The sequence below is a fragment of the Agelaius phoeniceus genome, chromosome 13 (genome assembly GCF_051311805.1).
Source record: "Agelaius phoeniceus isolate bAgePho1 chromosome 13, bAgePho1.hap1, whole genome shotgun sequence".
NCBI classification, from domain to species: domain Eukaryota; kingdom Metazoa; phylum Chordata; class Aves; order Passeriformes; family Icteridae; genus Agelaius; species Agelaius phoeniceus.
The window spans coordinates 17,742,607-17,760,354 of record NC_135277.1 but is presented as its reverse complement, the minus strand read 5'-3'; the positions used below and the strand labels follow the sequence as shown (position 1 = coordinate 17,760,354).

The following is a 17,748-nucleotide window of genomic DNA, read 5'->3' as shown; positions in this document are numbered from 1 at the left end:
GAAGGAGCCTTGGGAAGGGCAGTTTGATTGAAGGGCTTGAGGATCAGCAGCTGCAATGTCCTCTCACCTGCATCCCTGGGATTCCTCTGGGGCTGCCTTGGCTGGCTCTGTTGTGTCACACCTGAGCAGCACAAACAGATTCCTGTGCCTTGGAATGCTGGGGGATGTGGGGAAAACCATTTCCATGGGGAAAATAATTTCTAGAACAATGTTTAAAAATTCTGCTGCTGATGTGGCTGGGAATTGCTGCAGTGGCCAGGATGCAGGGGTGGAACTCTGCTGCCTGGGGTTGTGTTCCAGGAGTTCCAGCATCCCTCTGGTTCCAGTGCCCCCACAGCAGGAGATAAATTATGGTGCAAAGCACAAATCTCTTGCTGAATGTGCTTTTAAAAAAATGAGATTCATGTAAACTGTGTAGGAATAACTGCAGAGAACAGCCCAGAGTTGGAGTTACTGTTTAAGAAGTGATAGAGATGTTAGAAGAGATTTGAGTTGCTTCTTCCATAGTGCTGAAAGCTGGAAAGGACAAAGCCATTCCCTGATTGGTGGTGGAGCTAATTGGGGTGTAATTACTCATTAACACAGCTCTGATTGCTGAGCTCTGCTCACCCACCTGGGGATGAAGCCTCTGTAACAGCACTTGAAGCATTTGTAGGAAATTCAGGGAAAAAAAAAGAAGGAAATCCCTAAATCCCTGGGGTACCTCCCCCAGCTCCTGGCAGCCCCAGAAGTGTTGAAGTGCAGAGTTTTGGGAGCTCTGGCCTGGCCCTGCTCACTTCCCCTGGAGGCTTTCAGGTCCTTGCTGCTCTCTCTGGGTCTGATTTTTCAGGCATCATGAGGGTTTTGTTGTCTGTGGATGCTCTCCTGTAATGCTGTGGGGAGGAACATTCCTGCTCTGAGCCTTGCACAAGGATGGAACTGGCTGGCTGTTCTCTGGGAAATCCTGGCAGCTCTCCCCTCAGCTCTGTGTGCACATCACTGCACAAAAGATGGATCCATTTCATGATCTGGGAGGAAAAACACACAAATGTGTGGGGATGGGGTTTAGATGAAGCAGATGAATTTAAAAAATATTCCACTCCAACTCAACTGCAGGAATTTTAATGATAGCTAAGGGGTGGATTTTGCATCAATACCATGTAATTTGAGGAGATCACCTGACAAACAGGTAAGAGAAACCCAAGTATGAGTGATTGGAAATGGAAGTGGATTGGAAATCAAGCAGGACAGTGGGAAAGGTGCTGAGAGCAGTGAGCACCAGGCAGCTCCAGCCCTTGCTCCTCAGTGGGAGCACTGAGGAAGGAGCTGGTCAGGTGCAGTGAGAAGGTCTCCAGTGCAGGGGAGCTGATGGCAAGGGCTGGGATGTAAACACAGGGGAAGCCTGGTGTGATGGTGGATCAGCCCTGGAATGGCACTCAGGAGCTGGGAGATGCTTTGGGAAGATCCCCTGGCCCCATTCAGGGCTCTCCTGAGTGATCTGCAGCAGCCAGGGACTCCCTGGGGAATGGGGCCCTGCTTCAGAGGAGCTGAAAGTGGTGCATTCCTGCAAGAAATCCAATGATGGCACATCAAAAAAGGGGAGTTGAGATTTTAAAAAAGGGGGATTTAGAATAAAAATAGATTTTGCAATGAATGTGAAATTAATGGTGTCATGTATTGATCAGGAGGGGCTGCTGGAGAGCACTTAATTGGGATCTTCAGCTATTCAAGTGTGGAAGGGATAATTAAGGAGGTACCCTGGAGTATGTGTCTCTGTGATGGGCATTTGGAATACCAAAATGGTCCTGGCTCTGGGAATGTCTCCCAGTTCTGCCCACAGGCTGGTGTTACATTGTACAAATCTGATAAAACCCATGGCTGCTTCTTAGGTCTGTGTCAGGACCTGCCCAGGAAAAGAACAGGAAAAATGAGAGTTCTGCCAATTGAAGAGTTCTCCCAAGCTGATGCTTGGGTTGGCAAGGGGCTTTGACAATTTAAAAATCAGGTTGCTGCTGATGGAAGACTCCTCAGTGTTTTTCCCTGAAGGTTTGCTCATTCAGACAACATTTTCTCCTTTAGTCAGGTTTTCTGGGAGGTTTTCTCACATCAGAACACAAATCCACGTGTTCTGGTGGAGATGCTGCAGCTCAACAAGCTTTCTAATCCTGAATTTCTTTCTGGGGAAAAGCAGAGCAATTTTAGTTCGTTTCCATAATTAATGAAAAAATAAATGTATTTGGCAGCATGGATTCCCATGTGGAAAATGTCATCAGGTGGCTTAAGCTTGGTAAATGGTTCAGAATGCAGAAAAATTCCATGTATCCTGAGCTTTGGGGGTTTGTTACTAATTGTGCTGCTTGGAATACTCACTGGTAATTGGGGTCCAGCTGCTCAGAATCTCACTGTTACATTTACTGCCTGGATTGCTTTAATAGGATTTGGAGAGAGAGTGGCTCTTCCTATGGTTCAGCTTGTGCTGTTAAATCAGCAACCTTTTAATGCAATAATCCCTGGATTTACCCTGCCTTGGAGTAGCAACATAGGAAGACATGACTGAGGCTAGAAGTTTGGAGAGTGTGGGTATAATCCAGAGCAACAGTTGTTTCTGCTTGTTAGAGTCACTGTAAAATGATGAAATGAAGGGTGTGGGACAGAGGAAAATGACAGGAAAACAGTGGGGAAAGGGCTTTAATTCCAGTGCCATGGGCAGCAGCAGAACCCAACCAGGTCAGGACTGCAGGGTTTGACTGGATGAGTTTGCACTAAAGGAATTCTCTGTATTCATCTGTCATTTTGTGATGATTGAGAATCATTTCAATGAATTGTGCACATTAATGAGCTACAGTAGGCAGCGGGGTCTGGGTGTGCATTTGAGTAATAACCAGAGGTTGGGGTTTGCTGTCACACATGTGCTCCCAAAGCAATGACACTGTGGTTTGCTGCTGGTATCCTCTCCTGAGGTTTATTTTACCCCCAGTTCCACCCTTCCCTCCCCTGCCACTTCCATTACAGTGGAGATTTGGTCTGCTTGCCTGACAGTGCCGTGTCCTGTACTCCCCATTAGTGGTCAGTAGTTACCTCTGCCTGCATGTCAGCCTTCAGTTTAATGGCCTTTTTTGTGTGTTCATTTTCTTCTGTTTCCCATCGTGGTTTTGTTTATTTCTTTTACGTTTTTTTTTTCTTCTGTTCTCTCTTTTTTTTTCTCTTTTTTATTTTAAACCGTGGTGATGTTTGCCCTTCATATTCCCCAATGTTTGCACATGCCAAGATGTTGCCATCCCAACATTACCTCCCACTTCACTGACCAGTGCCACTAATGACCATCTAGCAGCAGCCCCAGCGGGACCCCTGCCCTCGGCCCCGCGCGACGTCGTGGCCACCCTGGTGTCCACCCGCTTCATCCGGCTCACCTGGCGCCCGCCCGCCTCCGACCCGCACGGCGACAACCTCACCTACTCCATCTTCTACACCAAGGAGGGCATCAACAGGTAAGCAGCACCTGGGCAGGGGCTCTCCTGGGCTTCGCTGGCACAGCCTGAGCTGGAGGGGTGGCGGTCCTCTGCCTCCTTCCAGAGCCTCCTGGAGGGAGGAGCTGCACGGGCAGGGGAGGAGCTGCACACTCCTGGAGGAGCTGCACACTCCTGGAGGAGTTTAACACACTGGAGGAGTTGCACAGGCAGTGGAGGAGTTTTACACTCCTGGAGGAGTTTTACACTCCTGGAGGAGCTGCACACTCCTGGAGGAGTTTAACACACTGGAGGAGTTTAACACACTGGAGGAGTTTAACACACTGGAGGAGTTGCACAGGCAGTGGAGGAGTTGCACACACTGGAGGAGTTGCACAGGTAGTGGAGGAGTTGGACACTCCTGGAGGAGTTTAACACACTGGAGGAGTTGCAGACTCCTGGAAGAGCTGCACAGGCATTGGAGGAGTTTCACACCCCTGGAGGAGTTGCACAGGTAATGGAGGATTTGCACACTCCTGGAGGATTTGCACACTCCTGGGGGAGTTGGACACTCCTGGAGGAGTTGGACCCTCCTGGGGGAGTTGCACACACACTGGAGGAGTTTCACACTCCTGGGGGAGTTGCACAGGCAGTGGAGGAGTTGCACACTCCTGGAGAATTTGCAGACTCCTGGAGGAGTTGGACCCTCCTGGAGGAGTTGCACACCCTGGAGGAGTTTAACACACTGGAGGAGTTGCACAGGCAGTGGAGGAGTTGGACCCTCCTGGGGGAGTTGGACCCTCCTGGGGGAGTTGGACCCTCCTGGGGGAGTTGCACACACTGGAGGAGTTGCACAGGCAGTGGAGGAGTTGCACACTCCTGGAGGAGTTGCACAGGCAGTCCTTGAGCATGGTTGGATTGGCTGCAAACCTTCCAAGAGCTGGCACCCGCCTTCAGCAGCCTGTTGGGGACAGAGCAGCAGGAGTGTCACAGCTCCTCAGGGAGCACAGGAACATCCCCTGGAAGCCATGCTGGGAACAAGAGGCACATCCATCCCATCAGGCTGGGAACAAGAGGCACATCCCATCAGGCTGGGAACAAGAGGCACATCCCATCAGGGCAGGAACAAGAGGCCCATCCCATCAGGCTGGGAACAAGAGGCACATCCATCCCATCAGGGCAGGAGCAAGAGGCACATCCCATCAGGCTGGGAACAAGAGGCACATCCATCCCATCAGGCTGGGAACAAGAGGCACATCCATCCCATCAAGCTGGGAACAAGAGGCACATCCTGTCAGGCTGGGAGCAAGAGGCACATCCCATCAGGCTGGGAGCAAGAGGCACATCCATCCCATCAGGCTTCCAAGCCCTGCAAATCCCCCCTGAGTCAGGGACAGCTGTGCTGGGTGTTGGTTAAACCCCATGGTCAGTGCTAAATGCAGTTCCCTCCTCAGAATTGCTGTGAACAGAAATCTGGGGAAAGCCTCACAATCATCACTTGTGATGGATTATTCCAGTGGATGATATCAATCTACCCCTTCTCCTTCCTGATGGCATCTACTGCTCAGAATTACAGTTTCAAATTGTGATAAGTTTGAGGAAGCTGAAGTGAACATTCATTTGGAGCAATGCTAAATTAATTGCAGATTAGCTTATCAGATTTATTACTCAAGGGAAAATTATCTGTTCACTTTATTGATGAGAGTGTGAGACACAAAGTCATTTGGAACAGAAAACACTCCAGAGGGGAATTCCTGCTCTTCCTCAATCCTGTGCATAGACATCTTGTCCAGGCTCATGGCAATTAACTGAGGCAATTTGTAACATTTTATTTGCCTCACAAATGGTGTTTTTCTGTTACTCCCTAAATTTGGTGATATCCAAGGTGCTCCAGGCCAGGCTTTGGGACAGTGGGAAGTGTTCAGGAACACCCAAATCCTCTGAGGTCTGAATTCCAACTGCCTTGGCCTCTGCTGGCTCAGCTTCCTTCAGTTTTCAGGGGAGGGAGACCCAGGACCATGGCAGTGCCCCCTCACCTCTGTCCCTTGGGCTTATTTGAGGGGGGATTCTGCCCCTCTGCCCCCTCAGTGAGACCCCACCTGCAGAGCTGTCCCAGCACAGAGAGGATGTGGAGCTGTTGGAGCAAGTCCAGAGGAGGCCATGGAGATGCTCTGAGGGTGCTCTGGAGCCAGGCTGGGAGAGCTGGGGGTCCTCACCTGGACAAGAGAAGCTCCAGGGAAACCTCAGAGCCCCTGCCAGGGCCTGAAGGGGCTCCAGGAGAGCTGGAGAAGGACAGGGACAAGGCATGGAGGGACAGGACATAGGGAATGGCTTCCACTACCAGGGAGCAGGGATGGATGGGATATTGGGAATTAGGAATTGTTCTCTGGGAGGTGCCACCCTGGCACAGGGTGCCCAGAGCAGCTGTGGTGTCCCTGGATCCCTGGCAGTGCCCAAGGCCAGGCTGGACGGGGTTTGGAGCAGCCTGGGACAGTGCAAGGTGTCCCTGCCATGGCAGGGGTGGCACTGGATCACTTTTCATTTCTAAGCCAGCCTGTTCTGTGATTCCAAGAGGAGCATTGCAAAGTGAGGAGGCAGCAATGGAGGGGACATTTCTGCTTCAGGGGCTGCCCAGTGTCACCAGCTGTGACTTGTGCCACCCTGGCCTGGTGCTGTCATGAGGCTCCCCTGGAGGAGGGAGGTGGGAATGAGGGGGTGGCCCCTGTCACACCCCTGGGGACCTGGGGGAATCTGATCAGATGGAAGTTCCTGTCTCACACAGCTGCAGGGTTACTTCATCCCCAGGTATTTATTTACTCCACACTCAAGGCAGGTCCCTGGAAAGGGAGTGAAAATTCCAAAGTGCTGCAGGGAGGTTTAATGCTGGGGAACTTTAGATTAGCACTCAGGCAGAAGAACCCCAGACTTCAAGATTTGGACCAAAAAAAAAAAAAAAGAAATAATGGCACATTAAAAGAATAAAAATGGCACATTGCTGGTCTGAGGTAGTAAATGACACATGGGGGATGTTGAAACACTGCTGAATTCTCAGTTAACTGTGGTGTGCTTCAGACACAGCAAATGGAGCCTAATTGTGTGTAATCACACTCAGAATGCCTCTGGAGCTCCCTGCCAGCCCCACAGCTGGCACACACAATATCCACTCCCTAACAGCTCCCCAAAGATGCTTTTTTAGATATAAGTGCAGCTTTAACCTTGGCACTTCCAGCCAAACTCCTGGGGTTGCCCAGGAGGCTCTTCCATGGGTGCTTGGGAGTTCCTGTGAACCTGGAGCTCCCAAAGCTCCTGAGCTGAGGATTACAGTGGAGTCATGGAGCAGTTGTAGGGATCTGCAGGGTACTGCAGTTATTCCTGGGCCCATCTGCTTGGTGCTGTTATCCCAACCTGAGCACGTGTGAGAAGGTGCTCCAGGCTCCCCAGGAACAGCCATAAAGGAAAGATTCACTCAGCACTTAATTAGATTAATCTCTCTCTATTTTTACCAAGCTGTTGTGAAGCCACATCCCTGGTTATTACTGAAAATTTGCAATACTGTGACATATCTATTTATTTTTGGTCGTTGTTGTCTTGCCAGTAAAATAATTTTATTTCTAATTTTAAATAATAACCTTGGTTTGCTGATTACCATTTTTTCTTAGATCAAATCAGGGAGTGCACTTGCACTTGAGACAGAAAATGCTATATTTTGCATGTTAATGGGAGCTGGATGTTACCTCACAGCTGTGAATCCATTGGCACTTGGGCTGGGCTCTCAGATCCCATCCTTGTAGCTACAGCATGTCAAAAGGAAGCTCCACTTGGAAACGTGTTTTCAACAAAATGTTGTGCTCAAAGTGGAAAAATTAGCAATGAAAATTAATAAAAAGCTGAAATAAATGAAGCTATTTATGCAGTGCCATTTTAGCTGAGCTTATGAAGGGGAACATTCTAGAAAAAGGATGTAAATAGGTATTAGTTACAGAGAGTGCATTGTTCCCCTCTATAGATACAGTTTAATAGTGCAGAAACCAACAGGGATTTCAGAATGTTTTCAGCCAGGTTCTGCTAAATCAACCACACCAGTGGATGTAAAAAAAAAAAATAAATTAAAAATGGGATATTTGGGATCCTATTTCCTTGATAATAACTGAAGCAGAGTGGCTGGAAAGGGAGGAAGAGGAGCCTGGGATGGTTCTGTGTCAGAAATGCTTTACCAGGTGTCAGTGGGGCTGAGGCCAGCCTGTCCCTGCCCATCCCTGTCCCATGGGGAGCCTGGCAGCCCAGAGGGGCTGCATGGTGCTCACAGCAGGCACAGTCCCCTGCATTTGCTCTGTGGGAAGTTCCTGATTGCTCCTTTTGGAGCTCTTGGCATTCCCAGGGAAGGACAGACGGACGGCGTTACCCAGACACAGCCCTGACCAGCTCAGCTGCAGGGCAGTGCCTTGAAGTAGAGGTTTAATGATTGATCTCCTAATCTTGCCCTCAATCCCTGATAAGAGCAGCTGGAGTTTCCTGGCTGGTGTTTGGCAGAGGTTCCCCAGGGGCAATGTCCTGTTCCGGTGCCAGGCTTGCCTGGAGCTCACTGAGCAGCAGCAATGCCCCTCCAGGTGCCCCACACATGACCTGTGTGCTGCCAGCTGGGTCAGGGCTTCCAGCTCACAGCCTGCAGGCCTGACAGAGATACCCCTGCCCATGCCAAGAGTGTTCCTGCTGTGGGGTCTGCTACCCTGGGTCTGCCTCCACGAGGTGCTGGAGGTGGGAATTTTCACTTCATCTCCACTCTGTGTGGAAGCAGCGTCAGTGCCATGGCTGTGCCCTGGGTGTTCTGAACAAATCCAAATATCAGCAAGGAGCTGAGGCAAGGCTGGAGGTAGAAGATTATGTTAAAACAGCTCCTTTGAAAAATCCCCAAAAAGCAGCCCCACAATATTAACAGGAATGCCCTAAATCTCGCCAGACTGTGCCTGCTGCTAAAATAGTTTCTGTGCTGGCTCCCGAGCTGTAGGATAAACTGTCACTGTGAATTATCACTTGCTGTCACGGGGATAACAAAGAAACCACTCCGAGTTTGTGGGTGTCAAGTGTAATTTATTCTGTTCCTTCAGTGCATTCTCTTTTGTGCAAAGGGAAGCTGCAGAATTGGGAGCAGTTTGTCAGTAGCACTCGTGGCACACGCTCGTGGTGTTGTGCAGGGAGCACAGTGCAAATCCCGCACCATTTACACGCTGCCTACGTTCAGATGGGACGGGAGCAGCTACTCCTCATTTACTAATCAGTGCTGGTGTCTGTGCCCAACCCTTTTGTTTCCCAAAGGGAACGTGTGGAAAACACGAGTCGTCCTGGAGAGACGCAGGTGATGATCCAGAGCCTGATGCCAGAGACAGTTTACGTGTTCCGCGTGGTGGCCCAGAGCCGGCACGGCCCCGGCGAGAGCTCGGCACCGCTCAAGGTGGCAACGCAGCCCGAGGGTGAGCCAGGATGTCCCTGGAGTTTTCCTCACTTTGGGATTGATGCTGATTTCATTTTTTATTCTCCCCATTCACAACCTTTCCCAGAATCTGATGCTTTTTCAAGTTGTACTTGCGCACCGCAGTTTACAAAGATTTTCTGTGTTGATGGGTGTCGCTATAGGACACAAAAGAACACATGCTCACACTGTTCTCAAGGTGAAAGAGGAAAAAAGGGCCATTTATTTTCTGACTCCAACATTTATAGTTTTCCAAAAGTGACAGTGGATTGGAGGGTGACAGTGGCACCTCTCCAATGCCACTGGTTAAACCAACAGTCCATCAACTCTCTCCTCCTCCATAAAGGAATGCAAAACAATAAGTTATTTACAGAAAGTGTGTGAGAAAATTCACTACAAGAATGTCAACATCAGAAGGCTTAGAAAATCTTAAAAACTCAGGGTGACAGATGGGATTGTGGGATTTATTGTCAGCATTAAGAACTGATGGGACATTTGGAAATTTGCTCCCACTTTCCACCCTGTAGTGGATCCATGTTGAATGTCACAATGGGAAAATCCCCCCTTTTCCTGGGGTGCTGGCCAGGGTGGGCAGCCCAGGCTCAGGACTAACAGAGTTCCCCTTGTGTTGCAGTCCAGCTGCCCGGCCCCGCTCCCAAAATCTTGCTAAATTCTCTAAACTGTTCTAACAGGAATACTTCTTGCTATTACTTGGCATTTGCCTGAAGTTTTGTCTTTTTCAGTTAATGGTCATTATATGAAAAGGCCAAAACTTCAGGTAAATGCCAAGTCACTTGTTGGGGTCATTCCAGAAAAAAGGGAGCAGGATCTGCTTTGGAAATTTAGTCCCACCTTCCACCCTGCAGTGGATCCATGTCGAATGTCACAGTGGGAAAATCCCCCCTTTTCCTGGGGTGCTGGCCAGGGTGGGCACTAACAGAGGTCCCCTTGTGTTGCAGTCCAGCTGCCTGGCCCTGCTCCCAACATCCGTGCCTTCTCCAGCTCCCCCACCAGTGTCACCGTCACCTGGGAGACGCCGCTCTCGGGCAACGGCGACATCCAGAACTACAAACTCTACTACATGGAGAAGGGACAGCACACAGAGCAGGTACAGGGCCTGCTGCACCCACTCCAACTGCCCTGAAGGGCTGCACACACCTTGGGGAGGGGCTGCTTTCCTAACAGACTGAATGCTTTAGCCTCACATGTGGGAATACCTAAAATCAGAATTTCAGTGTGAAATGTTTGTGTCTGGGCTGGGAATGAAACCCATTTTACTGGTGATGTCCTGATTTGATATTTGTCAACATCAAGTAGATTTTGGGGAATTCCATCATACCACAAGAGGAGAGGGCAGAGAGCAGCCATGTCATTATTGAGCTGTTCTGGTGCAGGTGATATTAAAAGTGTTTGCACAGAGTTATGGGCTGGGTTTTAGCTGCTCAGGCTAAATATTGATTTTGGCATGATCCCTAATCCAAACTTTTTGAATTCTTGGACCCAGTGATTGATATATTGATATTGCAGAGCATCCAATTAATTTAATTTTCTTAGTATTCCACTGAAGCATTCGGTGTGTTCTGTAAAAGTATGGGCTGCCACCTGAGAATAATGAGGATTAATCCCAGCCACATTCCCATCTGATTGCATATCAGTATCATTCCAGCTTTAAAAAGCAAAGGGAGAATATTTTTCTTAACTTTTAAATATTGTTTGCATCAGTTTTTGAATAGGGCTGTTGCCTTTTGTAGATCTGCATCCCACTATATCTATTCTATATATCAATATCTCTCTATATATATAGATATATCACTATAAATATAGATATATCACTAATATAGTGATAATATTATTGTGATGTTATTATCTATTATTATATTATTTATTATTTTTATTATATTATTATTATTGTTTTTGTTGTTGTGATATTATTATAGTGATAATATATATAAACCATATTATGATGCTTTTGAGCATTTCCAGGTCCCTTTTCATGTCCAGGACCAGTGTCCATGTGAGGATTTAAATAGGACAGAGAGAATTTTCTCCTGGAAACTCAGAGCTGGCATCCTCCCAAGTCCTGCTGTGCCTGAAGGTGACACGGAGGTGTCGCTCCTGCTGTGGGCTGTGCAGGAACTTTGTGATGCCTTGTGAAGGCTGACCCAAAACAGAGATTAGAGAGAGCTAAAGAATAAACTAGGGATTTATTAAGAGGCCTCAATAGATCCACCTTGGGCAGCACAACCCAAAACGACCACAGAAAAATGGACAACTGGTCATGGAGTCTGTCATATTTATAAGTTTTGGCCCATTTGCATATTGGAGTTAATTGTCCAATTACAGCTCCAGCCCATGCAGTCCCATCCTTCTTGTTTTTTTCTCTCCAGCCCACATTGTTTATGCCCTTGGGCCTGAGATTGGGATCCTTTGTCCTTAGTCCCCAGCTGGAGCAGGAATTGTTTTGTCTCCCTGCTCTGTGCAGAGCTCACCATCCCCTAACATGAAGCACAGCCCCACCCACTAAAGCAGCACAGAATGTGAAAAATAGCAAAGCTAAACCTGAAGCATGAGCAGAGTGAGCTGATCTTGCTGGGGGTGTTGTTGGGGACAGGATGTGGACGTGGCAGGGCTGTCCCACACGGTGGCAGGGCTGAAGAAGTTCACCGAGTACAGCTTCCGCGTGGTCGCCTACAACAAGCACGGCCCCGGCGTCTCCACCCACGACGTCGTGGTGCGCACCCTGTCAGACGGTAACGCTGCTCCTCTGCTTGCCACTCTGGGGCTTCCAGCAATTGTCATTATCTTAGCAGGGATATTTGTGCCCCACATCTGGGGGAAATGATGAGGGGGACTCTGAGAATGCCTGCTGGTCACAGTGACTCTGAGATGTGTACAAGCTTCTTTTTCCCAGCCTGGCAGTTGTTGAAGGAGTCAGGGTTTTTGTGTTCTCGTTCTCAAGGTTGTTTATTGTTTCTTATCTATACAATTCTTTCTCTGGCCTGCTGAGGTCTGTCTGGCAGGTTGGGTTGAGGCACACTGGTATCTTTTTATACTAAAAACTACCTGTACATTATTTACCATAACTTCCCAATACCTATCACCTATGTTAGACAGTGAGCTTCTACCTTAAACCAATCCAAAAGTGCCAGCATCACAGCAGAAGATGGAGGCCAAGTAGAAGAAGGAGAAAGGCTGGACACACCCAGATTCGTCCATCTTGCCCCCTGAACCCCCATTCTAAAAACCCCAAAAATCTATTTTTCACCCTGTGATAAACTCACTATCATTCTACTTAAACTCTTTTGACTTGTAATTCTTCATATAAAGGTTGGTAACTGTATTTGTTAGACAGAAGTTTATATAGAAGAGCACCCAGAGGGAAAGGGAGCAGAGCCTGGAATCCTTTCCCCAGAAGTGACCAGGAGCAGAGGGGAATATTGGGAATATTGTCCCAAAGTCTCTCTGGGTCCAGCTTTGTTTCTGGGGCACTTCCTGACTTGGCAGTGGGTTCTGGGTATTTGCTAATTCAGCTCCTCTTCCATGAGACCCTGTCAGCATCTTCTTGAACCCACACCAGCTTTTATCCTCAACATCAGGTGGGCAAAGGTTCCACAGATAAAAATCCCCCCTTCCTCTCTGTTCTGCCCCTGCTCTGTGTTTGGGTCCCTTGTTGCCTGGGGCTGTGCTCCTGAAGGAGGGAATTACACTGATTATTCCTCTGTCCCACTCCTCATTCTGTGGACCTTTGCCATGGTCTCCCTGGTTCATCCATTTTCCAGTTCCAAAGACACAGGAGTGGTTGCCCATTTCTCCTGTGGAAGCTGATTCAACCTTTAGTGCCCTTTTCTGAACTTTTCTCCAGGTTCCTTTTCTGCTTTATTTTAACAACTCAGATGGAGGGGACTGAAATGGTACCAAAGGTGTAAGTGAGGCATTACTTGCATTTGAGGAGCTTTTTGGGTTTTTCTGAGCACCAAGAGGAATCAGCCTGAGGTCTTTGTGCAGTTCTTCACCACAGGATCACCCCCTGGGATCTCCCCAACTCATCTCCCTCCTTCTTCTTGCTCTGGCCTTTCTTTCAATGAGCACTTCCCTCTTATCCCCTCATTGCTTAAAAGTGAAGGGATTTCCCTTGAAAGACAGAGAAATCCCTATTCTGCTCCTATTATGGCTCCTGCTTTCTCAGTTTGATGCTTTAGTGTTACTTTGGTTGATTTGGTGGAAGTTTCTGACCCAGCAGGTGGAGTTTGAGTGGTTCCATTTTAATGCTGGCACCACTTTGCCACCTCTGGTATCAAAATAAACTGGGAGAGGTTGCAGAAATCTTGCAGCTATTTCATTCTTCAGTTCCTTGAGAATTCCTGGGTGGATTTGCCTGGCAAGAGGTTGCTGTTCCCTGTGACTCTTCCATAATCCCTTCCACTGCCACTGCAGTTGGAGAGAGCATAGGAATCCTTTGGAAGGGTGTCAAGGACACCTCTCCTTTCCCTTCCCCTCACTACCAATGCAAGGAGAGACTTGGGTGGCCTTACCTTTGTCTTTTTCTGCCCTACCTGGCCATTTGCTCACTGATTTCTCTAAAGGGCTGCCAGCTCCTTGGTTGTTTGAAGAATTTCTTATTAGTTACAATATCATTTTGATGTTTTCCTGGAGTTCTTTCTTCTCCAGCTTCAGTTTTCACACTTAACCTATAGGTCCTTACTTTCTAAAGCTCTCTGAAGGATGTCATCTTGCTTCTTACAGTCTCATAATCCTGGCAAGCTCTCAGATCTTTCCAAAATGATGCACATTTTCCTCCCATGTTTTCCTGTTGTGCTGTCCAGGAGCAATCTCCATGTTCCCTGCAGGGATTTCTCCCTAAGCTTCCTTTAGCCCTGATTTAACAGAGCATCTGCATTTTTATGTAGGTTTTTGCTCCTAATCTGTTCCAGAGCCTTGTTGCAGGGATAACTCTGCAGGTATTACCATTTGAACCCAGGTTTATGTGCTGCTCCTGGGGATTGCTTCTCCTCTCCTGGAATTCCTGATCAGGGATTACAGCTGGGAGTGGACTCTGAGCCTCAGAGCCTGGTTGAGGCCCTTCCCTCACAGTCTCAGAGCCATCAGCCTGCCCTGGTGCTCCTCCAGGCTGCTCTCCATGGGCTGTCCCCCTCCAGGAGATGCTTTTCCAGAGCAGCTGGGGCTGTGCCTGGACCCTGCAGTGTCCCAGGCCAGGCTGGACAGGGCTTGGAGCATGGCAGGGGTGGCACTGGAGAAGCAAGGAAAAGCTTGGGTTTGTATCCTCCCCTCTCCACTGTGCCCCTGGCTCTCCATCCTCAGGTGTGGTGATGTCAGGCTGGGCTGGCAAGGGAAGGCAAATCCTGCTCCTCTCCATTTCTGCCATGGGGTGGTGGGTGAGGGAGGCTTCACCCCATCCTTTACAAACTCTTCTTGCACTTCATGCCCTCAGGGGGTTCCCTGGGATGTTCCCTGGCTGGGCTGAGCTATTTGGAAAATGAATTCTGCAGGCTGGAGCAGTCCTCATCCCTCTTTATCCCTGTGCTCCTCACCCATCCTTGTGCTTCCCTGGGGCCTCCTCTTCCTGCCAGGGAAGCCTCAGCTCTGCCAGCTGTGGAGCCACAAGGAATTCTCTGCTCCCTGGGTTTTTCTTGCACTCCAGGGCTTTTTCTTGCTCCCAGGGTTTTTCTTGCACTCCCTTTTTGCCTGGATTTCACTGCCATGGGGAGTGAGTAAAGAACAAGCAAAGAGTGGGAGTTCAAAGGCAGCCCCAGTGTCTGAGATGCCCTTCACCTCCTCACTGTCACAGGGCCCTGGGGACTCAGAGGTTTCCTGTTACAGAAAATCAGGATAACAAAACCCAGGCCAGAAATTTAAATGTGGGTTCCCCTAATCAAGCAGTGTGTTCAGGAAAGATTTGCCTTGGGAAAGAGCTGGATGGGATAGTTCCTCTGAGAGTTTGAGAAGTGCTTTTAAAAATAAACCATGTTTTATTTAGATAGGTGTGAAAATAAAGACCTGAATAAAGAGTTTTTTCTTCAGGATGAAAATACAGAACCCTCCTTAGCCATTCACTGGGTCAGAAAGAACCTGTGGGAGGATTGGTAGTTCCTTTATCTGCTGCCTTAAACCAGAATGGTTTGTACTTCCATAGCAAATGAGAGCAGAGAGGAGTTGGGTGTGGAAATGCAATATTTGAAAGGTTTGGGGTTGTAATTCCTTTAATGTTTCCAGTCCCCAGTGCTCCACCCCAGAATCTGACGCTGGAGGTCCGGAATTCCAAGGTAAGCTTGGAGCATTTCCTGCTCCATTTATGGGTAAATAAAAGGCTGGGGGGGGTCCTAGATTGGCCACATTTTGGAGCTGCTTTGGGTCTCTTTTTCCTCCCATGCTGCTTTTGAGGTCTTTATGGAGAATATATTTCTGAATATGGAGAAGATCTGAATGGAGAATATATTTCTGAATATCTTTATGGAGAAGATCTGAATGGAGAATATATTTCTAAATATCTTTATGGAGAAAATCTGAATGTAGAATATATTTCTGAATATTTTTATGGAGAATATCTGAATAGAGAATATATTTCTAAATATCTTTATGGAGAAAATCTGAATGTAGAATATATTTCTGAATATCTTTATGGAGAAGATCTGAATGTGGGGCTTGGAGGAACTGCAGTCCAGTTGCTGTGTGGGATGCAGTGACAGTGCTAATGATGGATTTAATGAGGCTGGAAGGATCAGAGCTGGAATCCCTGCTCACTGTTTGCAGCATGGGCACACACAGAAACACTTCTGGAGTGCCTTGGGCCCTTGAGAAAATGAAATATTTGGCCATTAGGCCTTTGGAATTGCACGTAGAGATTATTTTTTAAAGCTTTCCTAAAGCCTTTTTGTCCCAACACCTTCCTGTGCTGCCTTTCCCAGAGCATCCTGCTGCAGTGGCAGCCCCCTCCTGCCGGGACCCAGAGCGGGCAGATCACAGGCTACAAAATCCGCTACCGCCGAGTGGCCCGCAAGAGCGACGTCACCGAGAGCGTGGCGGGCACCCAGCTCTCCCAGCTCATCGAGGGTGAGCAGCTCCTGCCCTGGGGTGTCTGGGGTGCCTGGGGGCTCAGGGACACCATCCCATGGGGTTCCTGTGGGGTCCTGACATCCTGGTTGTGTCAGAGGGCTCAGGGACACGATCCCATGGGGTTCCTGTGGGGTCCTGACATCCTGGTTGTGTCAGAGGGCTCAGGGACACAATCCCATAGGGTTTCTCTGGGGTCCTGACATCCTGGTTGTGTTGAGAGGGCTCAGGGACACGATCCCATTGGGTTCCTGTGGGGTCCTGACATCCTGGTTGTGTCAGAGGGCTCAGGGACACGATCCCATGGGGTTCCTGTGGGGTCCTGACATCTCTGGTTGTGTCAGAGGGCTCAGGGACACAATCCCATAGGGTTCCTGTGGGGTCCTGACATCCCTGATTGTGTCAGAGGGCTCAGGGACACAATCCCATAGGGTTTCTCTGGGGTCCTGTCCCCTCTGGTTGTGTTTAGGGGGCTCAGGGACATGATCCCACAGGGTTTCTGTGCAGTCCTGCACTCCCTGGCTGTGTCTGGGGGCTCAGTGACATGATCCCATTGGGTTTCTGTGGGGTCCTGACCTTCCTGGCTGTGTTTAGGGGGCTCAAGGACAGGATCCCATTGGGTTCCTACAGGGCCCTGTCCTCCCTGGGGTCCCTGGCTGTGTTTAGGGGGCTCAGGGACACGATCCCATTGGGTTCCTGTGGGGTCCTGTCCTCCCTGATTGTGTCAGAGGGCTCAGGGACAGGATCCCATTGGGTTTCTGTGCAGTCCTGTCCTCCCTGGCTGTGTCTGGGGGGTTCAAGGACAGGATCCCATTGGGTTCCTGTGGGGTCCTGACATCCCTGGCTGTGTTTAGGGGGCTCAGGGACACAATCCCATTGGGTTCCTACAGGATCCTGTCCTCCCTGGTTGTGTCAGAGGGCTCAGGGACAGGATCCCATAGGGTTCCTATGGAGTCCTGACCTCCCTGGGGTCCCTGGCTGTGTTTAGGGGGTTCAGGGTCAGGATTCCATTGGGTTCCTACAGGATCCTGTCCTCCCTGGGGTCCCTGGCTGTGTTTAGGGGGTTCAGGGTAAGGATTCCATGGGGTTCCTGCCTTGGAAGACAAACAGAAGCAGCTCCCAAAGGAGTTTTGGGGTCCTGTGGGCTGCAGGTGGTGCCTGGGGCCTGGTGACCTGATTGCTAGCCCTGATTTGGCCATGGATTTGCTAAGTGGACTGGATGATTCCCTATAAAATGTTTATAAAAGGCCTGGAGAAGGTGACTGGGCTCATTGGGTGCCCAAATACCAGAGATGAAGGTGAGGAGAGCAGGAGGAGCAGGGGCTTGGCACAGGCACCTGGGCCCAGCTCTGAGCTCTGGGAACAGCTGATCTCAGGCATGCCTGCAATATCCCACCTCAGGTCCATGGAATGTTCTAGAAGGAATGCCTCTCATCCTTTTGTGTGCTTAAAAATCCAGCCTAGTCCCTCACTTAGTGTCAGTCACATATTGCTACCAGAGCTACAGCTGTGTTCAGCAGAACAAGCAGTGCATGAGAACAGGAGCCACACTCCATTGTGTTCCTCTAAAATCCCTGGAAATGAATACTTGATCAAAAGAGAAGAAACTGGGAGATTCTGGAAGAGTTTCTAACAAGATACTCTGATTTTTTTTTTCTCAGCAACTCCAGCTGTGACTTACCAAGTCTCAGTTTTCTCACAGAATTGAGATATTCCTGTAATTCCAGTATATTTCTGCCAGCAACAAAACCTGCTGGAAAGGTTCAATATACCAAATTTAGAGTTCCT

The 17,748-nt window shown here is 49.0% G+C and overlaps 1 protein-coding gene across 8 annotated transcripts in view; it reads left to right on the top strand.

Annotated features, from left to right (window-relative positions):
* The window catches only part of NEO1 (neogenin 1), a 182,373-nt gene that overhangs the window by 127,811 nt on the left and 36,814 nt on the right, over positions 1-17,748 (top strand). For 4 of the 8 annotated variants that reach the window (XM_077185267.1, XM_077185266.1, XM_077185272.1 and 1 more), the window contains exons 8-13: positions 3,248-3,467; positions 8,739-8,893; positions 9,852-10,000; positions 11,504-11,642; positions 15,124-15,173; positions 15,816-15,960. In XM_077185267.1, the coding sequence (XP_077041382.1) occupies positions 3,248-3,467; positions 8,739-8,893; positions 9,852-10,000; positions 11,504-11,642; positions 15,124-15,173; positions 15,816-15,960 (858 nt within the window). The remainder of the gene's footprint in view (positions 1-3,247; positions 3,468-8,738; positions 8,894-9,851; positions 10,001-11,503; positions 11,643-15,123; positions 15,174-15,815; positions 15,961-17,748) is intronic. The other 4 variants (XM_077185271.1, XM_077185273.1, XM_077185268.1 and 1 more) reach the window with 2 other exon arrangements.